Raw genomic sequence first — 19,570 nt, forward strand, 5'->3', positions numbered from 1 at the left:
GTCCCCTCAAAAACAAAATCTGTAGACTTTTTCTAATTAAAAAAAAAATTGCCCTTTGGTTTCACTTGACATTTTTAATAGCTCTTCTTCACTGAAAATCTGAAGGCTATGTGTGGTTATGTTGTTGCTGTTGTTTTTAAGGACTGCAATTGCCTAGCCAGTCAAGCGTTACTCTTGAGTATATTGCTTAAAAGGGAAGGACCGAATTTTATCACCAGGGAAGGTAAGGGCTTCTTCTGTTTGATTATCCTGAGGATTTCAGGAAGCGTCTGTATGTTTAGTTGTAATGAACATGAATAATGGCCGGGCGGGCAGAGTTGTGTAGCTATTTTCTTTGCCATTTAAAGCAATTTCTGCATTAAATGGGACATGCAAATTCACAGCGTGGTGGGGAATGAGCTGCTAAATATATGAACTCCTTCAGATTGGTTGTAGGCCAGTGCTGTATCTGGTTGTAATTTTGAACACACAGATAAAAAAATTGCGGATTTGACCTTGTATAGAAAACTGAAACTAAAGACAAGTTTGTGTGTCTGTAACACTTAGTCTGAAACGTGTGAAGCTTTATACTGAATTTTTATTAGTCAGACTTTAATTCAATATATCTGTGAAGCTTTCCCTAATTTTGTATTATGGCTTATCATTCAGAAGAGGCTACTAAATCTTTTGGCTTTTGTTCTGCAAGGTTTAATGGGGTTTTTGTTGTGGTTTTGGGTTTTTTTTTTTCTCCAAGAGTGCTTATTAGCTGCCTTGGTATATATGAATACTGCTCAGAAAAAGAGAAGCATTAAGATCAAGTAATATTCTCTCAGTTATTCATCAAGCAGTGTAACTTACCACCGCATGTTATAGAGCCCTGCTTCATAGTTATGATACAAGACAGCTGGCTCTTGCGATGAGGAATTGTCGTTTTGACATAAATATACATTATAGCTGTACTGCTGTATTAAAAATTACATAGCAAACAATGTGAAGTGAAATAAATCCATTGGCCGATGCACAGCATATTGCTGAAATACAGTGTGAGTCCAGTGTGATGGTTGGAACCTGCGTGTGGGGCACCCATAACCTCTGAAACAGGCTTTTTTGCCACCGATGCCTGTACCATTGTCAGGCTTTGAAAGCCTCAGTAGCTTTGTTTAGTCATTTATACGTGGTGTCCTTTGCTCTGGAAACACTTGAGGCAGACTTCCTAGCCTCTGTTTGACCATTAGATCATGATGATGAACTCTAAAAACTCTCTTGAAACCATTTAGGTCAAAAAAAGTACTGTTGTGCCTCTTAATGTTCAGAGCTAACTTGTATAGACCTTTTTGTGCCGTGCCATCCCATATGAAATAGTAGATGATGATAGCCTTTTTAATATGCACCTTGCATTACAACAGTCTGAGTCACTGACTAAAAGTTCCTGGCCTCCTACGACTGCAGACTACTGAGACTGACATTAAATAATCACACAATCAATAAAACATAAATCTAAAAATAAAATCTCAAGAACTTTGGTTGTTTCTGCTGACAGGCACGGGCTATGATTTTGAGAGTCAGCTTCTGCTACTGTTCTTGTTATAGATGAACTTAGTGTTCACCAGTAAGTGCCTGGCATGAAAAACACCACCATCCCATCTAAGAATTTAAAATCTAGAAGCTAAATGGAGTCTAAATAATGGAATGTTGTCACCACTTTTTTTTTTTTTAACATAATGGTCACCCCTTGACCCCTGCACAGTTGAAGAGATGTCAGTATAGCAATTGGATGCACTATGATCCACTATGGGTTGACAGAAGAATGGTATCTATTGTTCTGATTCATGTACTTCATGCCTTCTCTGAATGCTGGGTTACCTACTATGGCTCAGAAGCAGTGCTCTTCCGATTTCCTGTCCTCTCGTTTTTAGGTCATGTCTGGACAGGTGACGTCATAGGTCTCTCTATAGCACGAGCAGCACATTTAGCTGAAATCTGGTTTGGCCTCTTGCATAACAACACAGAACTGGATGACAGGGGCTTCCTTGCGTCTCAGTTTTACATATTAAGCACAATAGGGAAGCACTTTACTAAAGCTGGTTTCAGAATTAACGGATCTCATCAGATTTGCCTTATTACTATTAAATGAAAACCTGTGTATCTTTTGTGCTTGTGTTTTGTTTGTGTTTCTGTTTTTTAAAAATGCATTCAGGTACTGTTGCTGAGCATATTGAAAGAATCTATAGACGAGCTGGCAGCAAAAAGCTCTGGTTTGTATACATGTATCATGTTCCTTGTGGTTTAGACCAATTTTTTTTTTTCTCTCCTATAAAGTTTGATCCTTACACACTTAACGGGGGGTGGGGTGGGGTGGTGGAAGGACGGCTTTACTGACAAAGTTATATTGTTTCATTGCAGCTGAATATCTGAATATCTGGTCTATAGTGAGTTAAGAAACTTTAAGAAGTGTTTTTTTACTGTTATCTTTTAAAATACGAAAGAGCAATAAGCTGGTTTTGCTATGAGTGCTATTGCTGATGGACAGTTCTCAATAAATTTAAATAATGAGAAAAGAATACTAATATTCTTATTTCCTACAGGGCACGGTAAAATATTATCAATAGCTTTCTGTAGCAAGGCTGGTGATCAAATATAAATCCATTAAGTTGATACACCTACATAGTTTGTTTATTGCCCCAAAATAATTTGGTTTGAGTTGACTTTGTCACTTATAAAGGTTTCAACAAGTAGGTTGGTATTTACATGTTGTTGATTAATTTCTCTGCCCTGAAGCTCAGTAGAAACTTAATTTCTTTTTATTGAAGAAATGAGTTGAGCCTGTCCTGAATTTTGTGCTCTCACGCTTGTAACTGTACCTAACAGATTAATCTGTTAAGACAAAAACTTGGTTTTCATTTTAGTCTTTTACAGTTAAATGGGCCTTTGCCAATAGTAAGGGAGAACCAGAATACCTTGTTGGCATTTTTTGTAAAAACTAAAATATCAGAAGTATTTTTAGAAACAAAATATGTAAACTGTTTTTCATTTCTCTTCCATGATTGCCATGTGGCACACGTATAGGTTGGTGTTGCGCTACAGTGCTGCATTTGCACAGAAATTTTCTTCTTCTATAGGCCCACATATTACTACTTTACTGGTACATGGGAAACAGGTAAAGTGCCCAGAAGTCTGAAATGGAGCTCAGTGAGATTTTTTTTTTTTCTTATTTGCATTTTGATAGTATCAGCTAATGTATTTTTTAAATGCTTTGCTCTTCATCTTAAGAGGTGTGTAGGTGTTTTCACAGGAATCAACATCAATTGCTTGAATTTTTTACTAACACTACAGAATACTGCAACTTGTTTATTTATCTCTGTGGATAAATGATTCTTATAGCCTTAAAGCTTGTGCTAGAAAAGCTCTAAGACAGGTCTATTAGTTTTGTATTTTGTTAGGAAATTATTATTAAAAGTTTTTATATCTTTAACCATTAACTGGATATATGAATAAATGTTCTTAGAAGTTACAGCTAGTTTTTAACCTAGCAGTTTACACAAGTCCCTTCTTTTCATGCTACACATGCAAAATTTATGGAAAACAAAACAAAGCCTTGCTGTTATGTGTTGTACTTTCTCTTGCAAAATCTTTCTAACTCTTCCTTAAATAAACTAAAAAATTACCAAGGTTGTCTTGCAAAATGATGAAAAACGTCGCAAAAGAGAAGCTGGCATCTCTTACCTGTCTGCTTTCAAGATGAAACTGAGAGAAGAATGACAAGCTTTTTGTGGAGCTGGTAGTTTAATGAGTTCTAAATAAATTTATTTTTGATCTATTAACCTATATCTAGACTAAACAATGAAAATCCATAGAAGATTACATAAAATGTGATCCAAATTCTGCTTTATAAATGATGTATGTATTTACTGAGTTATTTGAGAGCTCTGCTGTGGCAGACTTCAAACTTATGTATGAATTCATTAAACTAGCTTTTGATATGTAGTGGGATTGCTTTGTTTTCTGCCCTCAGGTCTGTTGTGCGCTTCGCAGCAAGTCTTTTAGGTAAACTAGTGGACAGCCTTGCACCATCTATTACTAATGTTTTAGTTCAGGGCAAGCAGGTAAGTCTTTACTCCTCAGAAATGTATTAAGGAATGATAACAGAGAAACTAAAATGGGCTTTTTCATTTTGAAGGCCTGTGAAGCTTCTTTTAGAAGTACCCAATAGCTTAAAAAATCATTACTTGAAGAATAAGAATCCAGAGAAAAGAAAAATATATTTATACTGGCATATATTATGGACTAATAAATTTACTTTTATTTGATGGCAGAACAATACTGAAAAGGCAGTTCAGCGCCTAGATAAGAAGGGAGGAGGCATGTTTTATGTATCTCTTTACATTTGATATATATGCCCTCTTATTTCAGAAAAGTAGATGGAGTCAAGTCATAAAGCTTCTTGTTAAGACTTAATGAAGATGTAGCCGCTCTCTCTGTAATTGAGCATAAGACAACAGATGGGTGGCAGTTGAGCAAATAGTCTTTCAGGATTTTAGTTTTCTGTTCCAAGCAAGTTTTATCATCAATCCTCCTTTCCTAAGGAAGACTTCTTTTTCTCTCTCCCAGCACAGTAATTTTCATTAAGTTCATGAAGAGCTGTTCCCAAATAATAGCAATTGAATATTATGTGTATTTGTACTAAAATACGTATATATGTATACTTACCTATATGCAATGCTTTTATAACAGATTTGTCTTTGTCTTACTCCAGACTGAGGTCTGGGTATGTGCTTGTGGCGCTCCATAGCTATAGAAGAAGCTGCACCTGCATGCTGTGTGATTTGTAGCTGTTTATTTTCAACTTTTTAACCTAACTTGCCTTCACTGATCCCTTTATAATAATGATCTTTATTATAAGAGAAAAATTACTGTTGCTGTGTTTTACTGACAGTAGATTAAAAGCGGATGGGAATTTTAACAAAATTCCTTTTTTGTGGTTAAACAATCCAGTACCAGCAATATATTTTTTTAAGTGAGGGCTATAACTATTACGATGCTATTAGAAAAAAGAAAACAAAACTATGAATTTAATTCTGAATTTTAAGTGAACTCCACAGCTGAAGTATCAGAAATGAAGACTGTCTAAAGCTAAGTGTACAGTCGTGATCATACAGCCAGTTTTTTAACCAAGAACAGTGGTCTTGTATTTTTTATTTTCATTTTGAAAAATACATTTCCTATATACCGTGCTAATTTAGTGAATTTCATTATTTTAATAGTATCCAACTAACAGTATTAACATGCATTAGCCATTGACATAAAATTACTTTTGTGTTGTGAAATTTTTAACAAGGAAAGCAGAGGTCATAAAATTTCTTTTCTGAATTGCTTCTACAGTGCTTTTATTCCTGTGCATATCTTCTGACGTGTTTTCAATATACCTTAGGTGACACTTGGAGCTTTTGGCCAGGAGGAAGCAGTTATTTCTAATCCCTTATCCCCAGGAATGATTAAGAACATCATCTATGAAAAATGTCATTTACAAGATGAAAGAGAAGCTGTAGTTCAGCAGGAACTTGTCATACATATTGGCTGGATCATTTCAAATTCACCTGAACTCTTCCGTGGCATGCTGAAGATACGCATCGGGTCAGTAAAGCATCTAGAGTCGCTCTTACTGCGAGTATTGCAGGGGAATATACATACTGAACAGATTGCTGCTACATTGCAAAAATGGTTTATATAAGATGATGCGGCAAAACTTGTATACTTTGATTTTCCATCCTTAGGAAGCCTGCTTTAAAGCAGTGTGCCAAAAATGAGTGCACAACTAATCTCAAATTTGCCAGTCAGCCGTGTAAAGTGGGGGAGGGGCAGTCCTTGTAATAATAGCCTATTGGAAGCTTTCCTAAGGCTAATAGGGTGAACTGTAAGATTTTTCAGAGCTTGATCCCCTGTCACGTTAGGACTTTAAAACCCAAACCAGCATAGTGGGTTTAGATGGATTCTGTACAGCAAATGAGCAGGGGCAAGTGTGCTGCCTCCAGGTCACCCTGTCCTGCTGGCAGCCGTCGGGCAGAACGTTCAGCCGGGCTCACCTAGTGACCCAGGAGGCAGTGACCAGCTGGCTACCCAGACTGTAGCCCTGGCATAGATACAGTCCCCGTTCGCAATGCAGTGGGTTGAAGGGGTTGTGCTTTAAATTGCAACTGGCCTCGTGGCCATACTTGAAATAAAGTACACACTAAGGTGTATCATTGGTGCTGCTGAGACAGTTTCCTACCTGGCAGCAGACATACTGGGTGCCATCCAGAGTTTCCCAGCTGCACAGTGGATACAAAGTCTGCTCACAGTTTATGCTCTCTGCGTGGCCAGCAAGGGAATCTCAACAGGAGTCTTTTTATTGTGTACTAGGTACAGGTGTGCTGATAACTAGCACGGATTTCATTACTGGTAAACATGTGATGTGGATGTAGAATCCCAGAAGCATAATGGATCATACCACATGCTAGCTCTTCCTTTACAGTGCCCCACAGGTGATGGAGATGCACAGAGGGTGTGCTGCTGCCTGCCCACCTGTCAGGCAGGTTAGAGGGACAGGGCTGGAGGCTAGGGATGTACTGTACTGGGAGGGAGGGAAGAACCAAGAGGTAGAGAGCACAGGAAAAGCTTTTACTGTCACAGACTTTAAGGACTTGAGGAAGAAGCAGGGAAAAGTGAAATCTAGGATTAGGGCTCCTGGATGAAGCCTTTAAAAACTTTTTGCTCACTTGAGCTGACACCTGTGTCACGTAGGTTTGGGGCAAAGGGTCGACTGCATAAGTGCAGTAATCTAGGAAGGATGCAGCATGAATGTGATTCCCTTTTGAAACTGTACAATTTTCCTCCAGGTCAACATATGCTTCTAGTTGCATTATCTAGTTTATAGTAAGTACTCATAACAAAGCCTTGTCTAAATCAGTCTTAATTCTGGCAACCATGAGCAGCAAATCCCTTGCTAACGGTGTTTCAAGGTAGTTAAACTATTTTTTTTCGGAGTTTCAGCACAATAATTTGCCCCAAAAGATTGCTTATTGGTTTAGGGTGTTGTCTGTAATGGGGACTTGAGGTAAAAACCTTCAGCAGTTCAAATATATTTACCGTTACAGCTTTTCTGAAAATATTTTGAGGCACCAAGGTATACTTCTGATACTCAGTGAATCTGACTATTCGATATCTATCATAACAAAGACGTTGTTGAAGAGCAGTTCTCTACGCAAAAACACTTAACTGCCATGGTAAAGAAAACATGATTTGTCCTGTAAGGTTCCTAAAAAAAAATGTTTTTTTGTTCTTCAAAAGGCTGCAAAACACCCCCACGCCCCCACCAACTGAATAGTACTCCTGTTATGGACACACATGCCACTTCTTGACTGTTCATCAGCTGCACAGTTGTCCAATTCTGTGCTAAATAGGTTAGGCTAATCTGTACATAGCTTAGGCACCACAAACCTGAATCAAGTTTAAAACATCATTTACCTACTGGATTGTTCTATTTAGTTCTTTGGTAAGGTGACCTGCAAATTGTCTGTGCTGGAGTGTTATCATATTCCATGGTATCTGCATTTACTTTTGCTATCTATCCACAGAAGTTTTTTTTTCACATTTAGGAAGAGAGCGATGTATTTGAATAAGCACTTCTTTGAAGAGGCCAGGTGCTACTGACTGAGATTTACAGAATTAGTGAGCATGCTTTAAAATTAGAACTTAAGTGTTCTACCATGCTTTTTTCATAGAGAAAATAGAGCATTTCAGCACTGGAGATAAATACCAGCGGTCTTTTTTTTCTAGCACACGAGATTCATGCTTCTATTTCATCAGCACATTCCAGTCATCAAAAACCAATACTTTTCAAATCACCTGTATTACATTTAACTGCAAGTATATCTGTCTTTTGCACTTAAATACCTTTTCTGTACCCTTTACAGATCCATGTTACTCCTCTTTCTTCCTCTTCCAAGGTTAATGCTAGAGATTCAATTTTCTTTATTTCAGTATTATCACCCACTCCAGTGAGCAAAATTAACATTCTCACAGAAACACCATTCCAGTTTCATAATTATTTGATCTAGTGTCTTGTTATTGATTTGTTTTCAGGGTTTCACGTTGAAATAGATCAAGTTCTTGACAGGCCTATTACTGCAGAAAACTCCAACCAACTGACTTCTACCCCACTCTTACTAGTGAAGAGTTTGGTAGGAGCTCCACTCTTGACTTTGCTATGTTTTGTAGGCCACTGCAAAGAGAAAGTACCAGTGAAGGACTTCCATACTGATACATTTGAGTCATCAGAGAAAAAAGAACCAATTTCTAAGCCACTTGTGTTTGTTAACCTTAGTAAAAGAGGATGCTAATCACCCACTAAAATTAACAGAAGTACTGTGTTTTGTAATTCAATGTGTCCATGTTGCTTAATATTCACTTGTATCTTGTACCTTCAGTGAACGGTCCTGGAAGCCTCAAATTTAAAGCAATGTTGAATCAGTTGGCCTGATAGTTCAGAATTCGGTGTAGCTACTAAGAATCCTTCAGAAAAGATTACGACTTGACTTACATAAACAACATTCTGTACTGTGTAGGCTAAATAATTAAATGCCTGTGGAATGTGGCTATGCTGATGACAAATTAACTCTTGGGAATATCCTGCGTTTTCTGATAAACAGGATAAGGCCTTTTGATGTAACCCAGACTTGCTCAGGTGTTATATGATGGATTGTTTGAAGAAAAACTAGTTAAGTTTCTTTTCCCTTTTGTTAGTAATATTGTCTTGAACTGAAGCAGTGTATTTGGTAAGAGGCTGGAGCTCCATACTCAGTTATCTTGCTTCAAATGCAGCTATACTTTATTTCATCTTTGGTATTGGAGGCTGTAGCGCTAGTTTTATATAATGTGCAAAATAAAATTAAGCATTTTCCTTCAATAATTTGCAAAGTTCTGCCTCTCTGATACCTCAGGCTGAAAAATCTTCACCGTTATTACATTTTTATTTAATCAAGTCTTTTCAAAAGGGAGTAGCAAAAGAAGGAAAAGTGTGATAGACTACAAGAATGAATTTCAAAGGCTATAACTGTAGGTAAGCCCCGAAGTCTTTTTAAATGTAAAATCATTTAATTTTTAGGTTTCTTTTAGAACTCATGAGCAAAATGCATGTACTGTAAGAGCATAATTTTGAGTAGGAATTTTAACATCAAAAGGCAAGGGAGTGTTTGTCTTAATAAATATGGGATGGAGTAGAATATGTGGTCAAATAATCTTCCCTATGAAAAGCGTGCTTCACAACCCATTTCTTAAAATCTATGCATTATGCCTGTCAGTTTGTATCATATTTGCAAACATACACAAAATCTGAGTAAATTCCACAATACAGTAAGAATAGTAGAGCATTTTTTTGGTATTGTATGCTGTCCTAACAGCCAAATAACAGGATCACGTGGAAATCTTCTGAGGTATTTTATTAGACTGATTTTTCGTCTCTGCAAACTTTGTATATCATTAATAAATGTATTCCTCCCTTTTCTTCAGATGGATTATCCATGCTATGAAGTATGAATTGAAAATCCGTGCTGGGGATATGCCAGCCAAGGACTTATACCAGATGTCCCCTAGTGAAGTGAAGCAGCTTCTGCTGGATATTCTTCAGCCTCAGCAGCAGGGGAGGTAATGAGATGTGTGGGTCTGGGGCACCTGTTTTCATTCATAACAGGCTGTTCAAGTAATTTTCATTTCTCAGCTGCTTTGTGTACATCTGAAAACACCAGGCATCTGCAATCAGCAATATACTTATTTAAGGAAGGGTAGGAAAAATGCACTTTTTCATTCTTTCACGTGTCCGTGTTCTACAATTATTTCTTTTATAGCGCATCTTTCCTTCTCAGCTTTATCATTGTGGAAGTCTTACTTCATAGTAGTAATCTCTATACTTGGGCAGTAATGTGAAGCATTACATTCTTTGATGTGGGGAAAGGAGCCAAAAATTGCTCAATACCATCTACTTCAAGTAACTTGTAAGAACGGTTTGTCTGCTGCTCAGTGCCCTCTTTCTTCTAGCTGTGTATGAATTAAGAGCAGGTGTTCTCTAGAATTCTCATGAGATACTGGTGCTGCCTGAAACTTGTAATCTTTTCTCCAGGCTGTAACTAGTTGCCAGAAAGAGCATTCTTTGTGATACAAAGCATGTAAGAAAAAAGTTAAAATTACAATATTTCCACTTAACTGTATTGGTAAGAGTAGAATCAAAAATCCTCTTGTAGGTTTATACTTCTAGTTGGATTAAACTTCAGGACATTATACTGCTGATAATTTCAGTAGCCCTTGACTGAATGAATGACAGCCTTTTCCTTCAACAAAGAGGAAATATACCACATATCATACTACTTATGTTTCTGCTTAATTCAAAACACATTCTGGCTTTTCCCTCTGTAACGCCTGAGAAACAAGCTCCTTAAATTGGTATCTGCTCTCTCTTACCTGATTTGTGCGATGTAGAATGTCTCTGTCCAACTGACTATTTACTCTGTATCTCCCATGTGCTTTTTTCAGTGTCTTGGTTGTGGTTGTTAATGCTTGCTATTTAGTTGCTGTCTCTGCTCATGTTGATGTTGACATTATTCCTCTAAAACCTAAGCAGAAAAACTCCAGGTTTCTCTTTGCAGCATTTTCCATTAAATATTATGCTATTTAGGAAACAATTTGGCCAGTCACTGTAAGCAATTCAAGCACCTAGAGATCTTACCTCAGTTGTCACAGTGTCACTGCTTTTGATTCCTTCATAAAGCAGCTGGGTCAGCAAAGAGGTCTCTGGTTTTCTGAGGATGAAGATCATTTTTTTGGCAGTTATGCGAGTACAAAAGCTAGCCAGCATATTCTTCAAAACTTTGTATCTTTAGCTTCTTCCTGTACGGTGTTGCTAGCTTGTTCTTCCTTACTTGTCAGTGACTTTTAAAAAACGTTCTCCTCCTGCCAGGAAATACAGAACGCTGTTTCCTTGCATTTTCTTTCTGTGACAGTTTTTCCTACTGTTGTGATTTTTTTGAAAAAAAAACAAAAAAACTCTGCTACTGTGATACCATATATCACTGCCAGTTGTCTTACATGAAGGGATAGTGGTATATTTACCTCCCAAACAGTCTCTTTGCAACTAAAATCTCTCCAGGTTTTCACAGAACATGGCTTGATTCTGCATCTGCAGCAGTTTTTAACTTGAAGTTCTCAATTGTCTTTGTCCGCAGAAGCTGGCTAAACAGAAGACAGATAGACGGTTCTCTCAATCGAACTCCTGCTGGATTCTATGATCGGGTGTGGCAGATCTTGGAGAGAACCCCTAATGGTTTAATAGTGGCAGGAAAATTTTTACCACAGGTAAAACTGGCAGAGATGCTCAGTTATTTCTGCTTTACCCAGCTATTAATGGTGAATTATTTTATCGTTAATGTCTATTTTATGCCATAATGTATTACTTAGGGTAATTTGTTCCTGTTACGATTTTTTACAAAAAAGTAGTTTCAGGTTTTCTTTTTGGTTCTGAATAAAATACAGTTAGAATAGAATGGAAGTCAGCCTTTTCTATTAAAACACATTTATAAAAGCATACGTCTAGAAGACCCTTTGCAAGTCATGGACTCTGAAATCTGCTCCCTTTTTGACCCTAGAGTGGTCTTATTTCTTAGTTGAGTATTATTTATTCAACAAGCAAATAGGCTTTACTTGGGATTGGTTTTGATTCAGTGCAAATGGTCTTTGAGTAAAAATATTATTTGTTTTTCAGCAACCAACCTTATCGGATATGACTATGTATGAAATGAATTTTTCCCTCCTGGTTGAAGACATGCTGCAAAATATTGACCAGCCGGAATACAGGCAAATTATTGTAGAGGTCTGTGGCCTATAGTGAATACAATTTTATCATGTACATGGGTATGTTACAGCCTAAAAGAAAAAAAATGAGGCTCAAATATTGGAAGAAATAGCCTTTTAAATATAAACACTTGCATTAGTGGTTTCTCCATAGATTTTGTATGTTTAAACAGATTCCTGTTTACATGTTGAGAATATACTAAGTTCTTGATGTTCTTCCCCGTTAGCAAATAGATAAATATTAATGACAGTGCCAGTACAATTAGGTCACAAGAGGTGAAAACTAGTATGAAGAATAATTCCAAGGTAGCCTTCCTTCAAGTCCCGAGCTCATGCCTTTTCCTAACAATTCTCTAGATCTACGGAAAAACTGCTTTAAAACACGATAGATTCTTCATTCCCATTTTGGTGAGGCTGTCTAGCAAGTTGCCTTGTGCTACTGCGTCAGCTAACTTCAGTTTAGTTATGTTCCCATACCTAACAGTAAAGCAAGATGCCGTTTAAAGCTCTTCCCCCACCACTGCGCATAATGTACACTTTTTGAACAGATCAAGAGCATCTGTACCGTCGGTAACTGACATCTGTGCTGTCAGCAGCGTTCATTGTTAGTTCCCAAGTATATGCCTCTGGTGCTTGTGAGTATTCCTCCACAGTAAAACCAAATCCATCTCAATTCTGGCTGAAAACTAACGGTCAGCTGCTTGCTGGAACATCCCCAAGTTTTACTAAAAGATAACATGATTATCAAAATCCAAGATGACCAACAGAGACTCTACTGCCCACTTGTAGTTATTACGACAGGTCACTCATCATGCTCCCCTTCCTATTTTAAACCTCTGTCAGATAAAAGGAATATAATTTCTCTTGAACTGAGACTTTTTTTATTGGTGTCTATTGACTTTGTTTTTTTATAAACTTTATCATAGTACAGTTATACCATACATGATCATATCTCAACATCAAATGCTGGTGTCCAGTGTTTGCTGCTTTTCACCCTCTCCCTTGGCTGAGCACCAGCATTTGTGCAGCCACAGTGAACTGAATAAACTGGAAAATAATTTCCTTGGCTCCCAGCAAAGTTAGATGTTAATGTCAATCATTTACACAGTGTCCTTAACTAGGTAGACACCAGAAATTGTAGCCTTTCATAAAAGCCTGCTTTTTCAGTGATTCTTTTATCAGTCAGAATGCTATTATCTCTGCACTATTACCTATGCCATTATTAAATTGCTTCCTGCTTGAAAGAGACATATGCAATTATTAACAGCACTTTTGTGTAACCTGAATTTAAAAAAAAACAAATTTAAAGTCTTTTTTTTTTCCTGCCTTTCAGTTGTTGATGGTAATATCTGTTATTTTGGAAAGAAATCCCGAGTTAGCGTTCCAGGACAAAGTAGACTTGGACAAAGTGGTGCAAGAAGCATTTCATGACTTTCAGAAAGATCACAGCAGTCCAAAGGGAGCTGAAAAAGAGGTGAGTAAAATATTACTGTCTTGCAGAATTTACCGTTCTTACTGAGGTTAGTTATAAATGTTAATTCTTTGTGGTTCAGAATAAAGAGCAATTTATAGGAGTTCAGAATGGAACACAAATAGGAAATGAATATACCCAAGTGCAGTGTAAGGCTGCAAAAAGCCTATCAACAGAGATAAGAGTTGCACACTTACTTTATTGCTGAATTGTGAATTCAAAGTGGTATGGTAAGGAGAACACTCACAATATTACATAGGTCTCAAATGAGAGTCTGGGTAAAGCTGAAATAGTTGTAAGAGTCATAAAAGGGGAAAATTAATTAGGGGGACAGTAGAACAAAGGAGAGTTCAGAATAACAAAAAAAAGATAAAACTGAAGCTCAGCAAGGAAGTGTGAACTTAGGATCTTATGTACACAGATACTAAGAGAAATTTAATAACTGAAGAATTCATAGTGACAATAGCAATGTATGAACCTCAAATGCAAAACTCTTCTTAGCTACTGATTTTTGTACTAGAGTTGCATTCATGATCTAGCAAGCTTTTAATTTCCAAGGCTTAAAATTAAAATAAATGAAACTTGATTGTTTAGTAGCTTTTAATATTTACTTCTCTAGTATTTTAGGTTTTATGCTTTAAGGTCTCTAAATAGTCTCGCTACGAGTTTTGGTGCCTCAGAGCTCTGAAATTCTATAATAAAGCCAGGTTCATTGAACTGATGGAAGGAAGAAATAGGAGTAAAGCACTGGGACAAGCCAGTGCTACTGAGGATGATCTTCCTCACTCGGTCAGACATTTTACTGTGTGCAATATATTGAGAGATATCTGTGCTGGCTCTGAATAATTGATCAATTCATAACATCGATATGCAACAGCACTTCCTGTTGCTGAATTGAGCTTCTTTAAAAGATGAGGAAGGTCATATTCCTTGAGAATTCTTTCAGAAGTTTCAAGGTTCACTTTTTTGCCACTACTTTTTTGTAGAAGGTTGGAAAGCAAGCCAGATATCCAGCCTTAGCAACATATCACCTTGCACAATACCTTTGTTTTTAACAGGACACAATTTTGTTGAAATTATGATTCTTTTGGCCTGCCCGTTTTGGAGGGTAATGACTCTGGTTGCAACCACAGCAAAATCAGACTTACCATCCACACAAATGGCTATTAGGTTCCAGCTCTGCACGGTATCCTGAGTATACTACTGACTTCTGTGACAAGCTGGAAATCCCCAATGCCTATAAATAGAAAGAAGAATCCCATGCACGGCTCAGGTTTTACTGGTGTTGCCGTAGCCTCCATTAAAAGTGATAGATTTTTTCCCCAAGCCCAGATGTACTTAGAACGATGCCTTTTTGTCTCTTAGAAAGAAATCCCAATTTATAGTTGTGAATAGTATCTTTAACACTGTTGGAATTTCCAAAACCTTATATTAAAATTTCCTGGAACCTGACTCTCCCATATTCCCAGGTATATGCCTGCTGGCAGTTAACTGTAGCCTATTTAGGATTGTTCTGATAATATTCCGTCTTAAGTTTTCCTAGCAAACACTGCTAAAAGAAATTCTGATTTGCCTGAAATATGCACTTCCATTAAACTGACTTGCAAGTATTTTGGACTTTGTTAATTCCTTGTTACAATGTAATAAATGTCAAAAGTATTTACTCCACTAATTTCAAACACACATTGAAACTAAAGAAGTCTCATTATTTTTATTTGACAATCCTTGCCCTTGCTTTAATAAAAGTAATCATTTTCCTGAATTAAAGTGTTGAACCTTTATTATAGCAGCCAATTTGAGAATAAGCAAGTGTTTTAACATCATTGACTGCAAAACAGGTGTTCAGTGAAGGACGCCTATTTGGTTGATCTGATTAATGAATTAGTTCACGTGCTACCTGTGGTTTGGTTCTTGGATTTTAAAAAAGTATTTTTCTTGCAAATAAATCTCTAGCTGGTACCTCTACATGTACACATAAGGACCTGGCTCACAATCATACTGTGGTAGCACAGTGAGTTACCTCACAGTAATCATCTAGCTGCATGTTTTAGGCATCAACGAACAACTGCTCTCTTACCACATTTTAAAAAGGATTGGAAAATTCAGTAAAGCAATATATGCGGGGCATTTTAGTAATCTGTTTTCCACGTGTTCAGGTAAGTATATGTGGAAGGCTTATGGAAATTGAGCAGAAATTATACTATAGCTTTACAGTGTGAAAAACACATTTGCATTTCTAGCATATTTGTGATGTTGTTCTTGTTTGGCTGCTTTACGTAATCAACTCTAGTGAAAACATCTTTTCCCTCTCCTGCAGGGTGACATAACTGCATTCTACAACACTCACCCGATTGGAAAAAAGGGAACATGCAGCTACTTGAGCAAGGCTGTGATGACTTTATTGCTGGAAGGGGAAATTAAACTAAGCAACGATGATCCCTGTACCATTAGCTAGAGCTTGAAACACAACATAGGAATTGTTGCTTTATTTAGTGTTCTATGTACTTTCCACGCATCTATTGAAATAGTTTTGAAGAGTAACCCTGGCTCGTAATACAAATACTATCCTTTGCTGAAAGAAGTGCCATTAAAGATACTAAGTGCCGCCTAATTTTTTTCCTTTCTCAACTATGCAGCATGAAACTGAGCACATGAATTTAGTCCTGTGATATTTAAGTTGAGTGGGATTGTATTTATGATCCTAAATTATGCATTTAACATAGTTGGTAGCTTCAAGAGAAAAGCAGTATGAGATTTTCTCTTTATACCTCTATTTATTTATAATTACAAACAAGTTACTGTAAATTCTAAATGAAATTCAGAAAATATCGTAATTAATATGCATACCAATCAGTGTGGAAATACAGAAAATTGATAATTTTCTTATTACTCTACACAAAAATTGGAGGTGAAGGGTAAATGGTTGTTCTTTAAAGTTTTTCTGTAACCGTTCAATCGACAGCATATTTAGGGTGTGTTTTTTTAATTTACCTATTAATAACTTGATATACAGGTTTTATCCTGATAGAGGAACGTTTTATCTCTAGCAATAAATATCACTACAGTTTCCCAATGGTTGTTTAAACATCTGTATGTTAACAAGGGAACGGTTTGGTTACAAGATAAAAGTTTGTTTTAAAAAAAAGGGCAAACAAACTGTATTTAAAATTAATATAAATGAAGAAAAAACATTACATAAGCTGTCAAGACATTAAATAATTTGAGATAGACTTACTTATCTCCTAGACGTGTGAAAACACTGTATGCTATATGCTTTATTTTGGTGAAATAATGAAAAGAAAATGCTCGTTAAAAAAAAAAACAAACTGTCAATAAAAATACTTTAAGTTATATGCTAAGTTCTCTGTTGACTTTAGCGGCAACCTTTAATGTGCTAGTAATGATCCATTTATGGTGGTTCCAAAGTGCCTGTTTTAACAGTACAGAATGTATTAAAGCTGTAGAACTGGTCCTCAAACATTCTGATAATTTAATAGTGACCAGCTGCAATTCACCTGTCAATAAACTGTTGCCATATTGATATGAAAGGCAGGTAGAAGGCAAAACTAATGGCAAACTAAGTTAAAATGAGTGGAGTGAATCTGAGTACAGGCAGTGGTTAGTACTTTCCTGATTTGCAGAACTTCCCCAGAAATCACATAATCCATCCTTCTCAAATCAAAATGATAGAATAATTTGTTGTTGAAGGAGGACACTAAACCATTAACAAATCTCTTGTCAAATGATGTGGAGAATGAGTAACATAGGAAAAGTTAATTTTAAGCTAGTAGAGTAGTGGTCCCGCTGCTCTTCCTTGCTGTAATACATTTATCATTCAAAGAGTAGTGGAGAGGTGGCAGAGGGGACCGGGAAAGAAAAATCCAGAAGAAGCACACACTAGGTACTCACTGTTGGGTACATTATTGTATTGTGTTAGTATACTTAGTAGCAGAGTGTTGTCTAAAGGGGCTGCATCATTGCACTAACTCCAACAAGAAAGCTACAATTAAACAGCAGACTCAGTTGGCAACAGTTCTAAATACGGAATGAGTCACTAGTTTAAATTGCAATTCAACACATCCTCAATTTTTTTTTTTTTACTTTGTTACTGCCTTAGCAGTTATCAACCACAATAAATTTCACTTGCCTTTTATTTTTATTTTTGAAGTTTGCTTGCAGATCTACAACTGGTTGTGGATCAGTGATTACATAGGCAGCAAGCGTATTTATATCTAGTGTGTTTTTTTAGAAAATTGATTTAAATTAAAATAAAACTTTAAATTTGATGCATCTCTTGTGAAACAAACACAGAACATTAACTTGTCTACGAACTAAGTCCTATTGGAAAGAAACAATCTTTTAAATACAAGATCTACGGGTTACTTCAGAAGCACTGTCATTTTGCTGGACAGTAACACTGTTTGATTTTGCAATTGCTTGTGATTTAAAATGTAACTGCACATTAATTCTTCAAATTGCAGGATAGCAATTTTGCAGTTTTTATCTCTCTTACCAGTTCTTACTGCTTCTCTTCTGCTCTAACGCCTGTAGTACATCCAGTAACTAGTAAGCTTCAAGTTTGCTGATCTTGGTCTGAACTGTGTAACTGCAAATGAATGAAAACCCAGTCACCACTTTTGCTTATACAAACTTGGAATGAAAATTCATTAAAACTGTTTCTGTTTATAGTCTTGAAGACACAGTTTATGAAATTGTGATGATGGCCATTTTTCAACTCCTACAAAATAAGGGTAAGTACACAGATTAGGAGATGAAGATACCAAAATCCAGTAGAGTCCACATTCCCTGGAAAAGGTTCTTGCATCTGGAAGGACAATACCATTAATTTTTCTCTTCTCTTCCTGAAGCAGGGACAAGAAAGGAGCTTGATGCAAATGGCTCTCACAAAGCATGCCTACTGAATTATAGTTTTAAAAAATAACAAAAATAATTGGAAAAAAAACCCTAAAATTTATGCCGAAGTACATATTTTTCCTACATTATAAAATGTTTGAAGTCACAGAGGAAAGGGAAACCTTGGTGACAATAAACAGGGTAGGACAAAAGAAATGGTAAGCCAGATAGTTATTAAACATCCATAGCTCAAATACCGTGTGGTTAATACTTAACAAACTTGATCCTGATTTCTTCAAAAATATTCTGCCTCGAGAGAATAGGGAAGAGATGCATTGGGGATTGCAGCTTAGTAACCAGAGGTGCAACAATCAGCAATCCTGTGTGTACTTGAAAGAGCTACTGGCAATAGAGTTGCTCCAGCCATCAAAGTAGTAAGTTCAAATGGTTTAATATTGGTTCACACCATTCAGTTCCCTTATTATACACCTTCACAGTGCTCCAAGGCTTGAAAAACTGCTTATGAGGGGAGGTAGCATCCATTCAAAAGATGGGAAAACAATAGCTGAAACAGTTTAACTGTGAAGCTATAGAAGAGAGGCAGGATGTTTTAAAACATTTTTTCCAGATTCCTTTATCAGACACTTTTGAGAGTAAGATCAAATAAATTCATCTAAGCAAACCACAGGGAAAAAATCCATTTTCCTCTACTGTTAGAAAAAGGGGAAATACCAACTGGTAGTGGCAACTCCTGATGTAAATACACATAACCCATGCCCCTCTCCAACCCCAAACTCATTCACCTTCAATTTTGCCAATACCATCGTCTTCACACTGGATTACTGTGACAGTTAATAGGTGTCATGTTCACAGTACATCAGACATTTCAAACTGCTCTAGTCATGAGAGAATTCAGAAGGTAAGAAGTTGATGAAATTCAAAGGTGACTTTCTTGGCATTTTTGCCGTTAGCTTTGCTTTCCTTCATATGAATTTTCAGTTTTATTTTGCCTATGTATCAGTTTGTGCAACTGATACAGAAAAGAAATTGACAACCGGATTAATAATAAATCAATCTCTGAGAAATCCTCTCCATTACTCGCTAATCCACCACAGTAGAAAATGTAGTAGAAGATCCTGATTGGAAAGGGGCTTTTGTTGGATCAATCCTGGACCATGTAGCATGATGCTATCAAAACACTGATGATTGGGGCATTTTTCTGAATGTTTCATCAAGATATGTCAGTACATGGTGTATTTGATAACAGCAAGCTTAGGATTAGTGCGGCAATACCATTAGATAGCTAGCATTCTGCTTTTGTAATTTGGGTCTCACATTTCTTGTTTTCACAGCTATTTGAAATACTTACTTAAACCTTATACATTGAGTTCA

The 19,570-nt window shown here is 36.7% G+C and overlaps 1 protein-coding gene across 7 annotated transcripts in view; it reads left to right on the plus strand.

Annotated features, from left to right (window-relative positions):
• The window catches only part of PHKB (phosphorylase kinase regulatory subunit beta), an 80,088-nt gene extending 63,411 nt beyond the window's left edge, over positions 1 to 16,677 (plus strand). For 6 of the 7 annotated variants that reach the window (XM_037409175.1, XM_037409178.1, XM_037409181.1 and 3 more), the window contains 9 exons: positions 142 to 223; positions 2,177 to 2,234; positions 3,992 to 4,082; positions 5,408 to 5,610; positions 9,523 to 9,657; positions 11,229 to 11,358; positions 11,765 to 11,872; positions 13,187 to 13,327; positions 15,642 to 16,677. In XM_037409175.1, coding sequence (XP_037265072.1) covers positions 142 to 223; positions 2,177 to 2,234; positions 3,992 to 4,082; positions 5,408 to 5,610; positions 9,523 to 9,657; positions 11,229 to 11,358; positions 11,765 to 11,872; positions 13,187 to 13,327; positions 15,642 to 15,779 — 1,086 coding nt within the window. In that variant the 3' untranslated portion in view covers positions 15,780 to 16,677. Of the gene's footprint in view, positions 1 to 141; positions 224 to 2,176; positions 2,235 to 3,045; positions 3,137 to 3,991; positions 4,083 to 5,407; positions 5,611 to 9,522; positions 9,658 to 11,228; positions 11,359 to 11,764; positions 11,873 to 13,186; positions 13,328 to 15,641 lie in introns of all 7 variants that reach the window. The other variant, XM_037409176.1, reaches the window with a different exon arrangement.
• Positions 16,678 to 19,570: the final 2,893 nt, after the last annotated feature.

The sequence above is a fragment of the Falco rusticolus genome, chromosome 15 (assembly GCF_015220075.1).
Source record: "Falco rusticolus isolate bFalRus1 chromosome 15, bFalRus1.pri, whole genome shotgun sequence".
Lineage (NCBI taxonomy): Eukaryota > Metazoa > Chordata > Aves > Falconiformes > Falconidae > Falco > Falco rusticolus.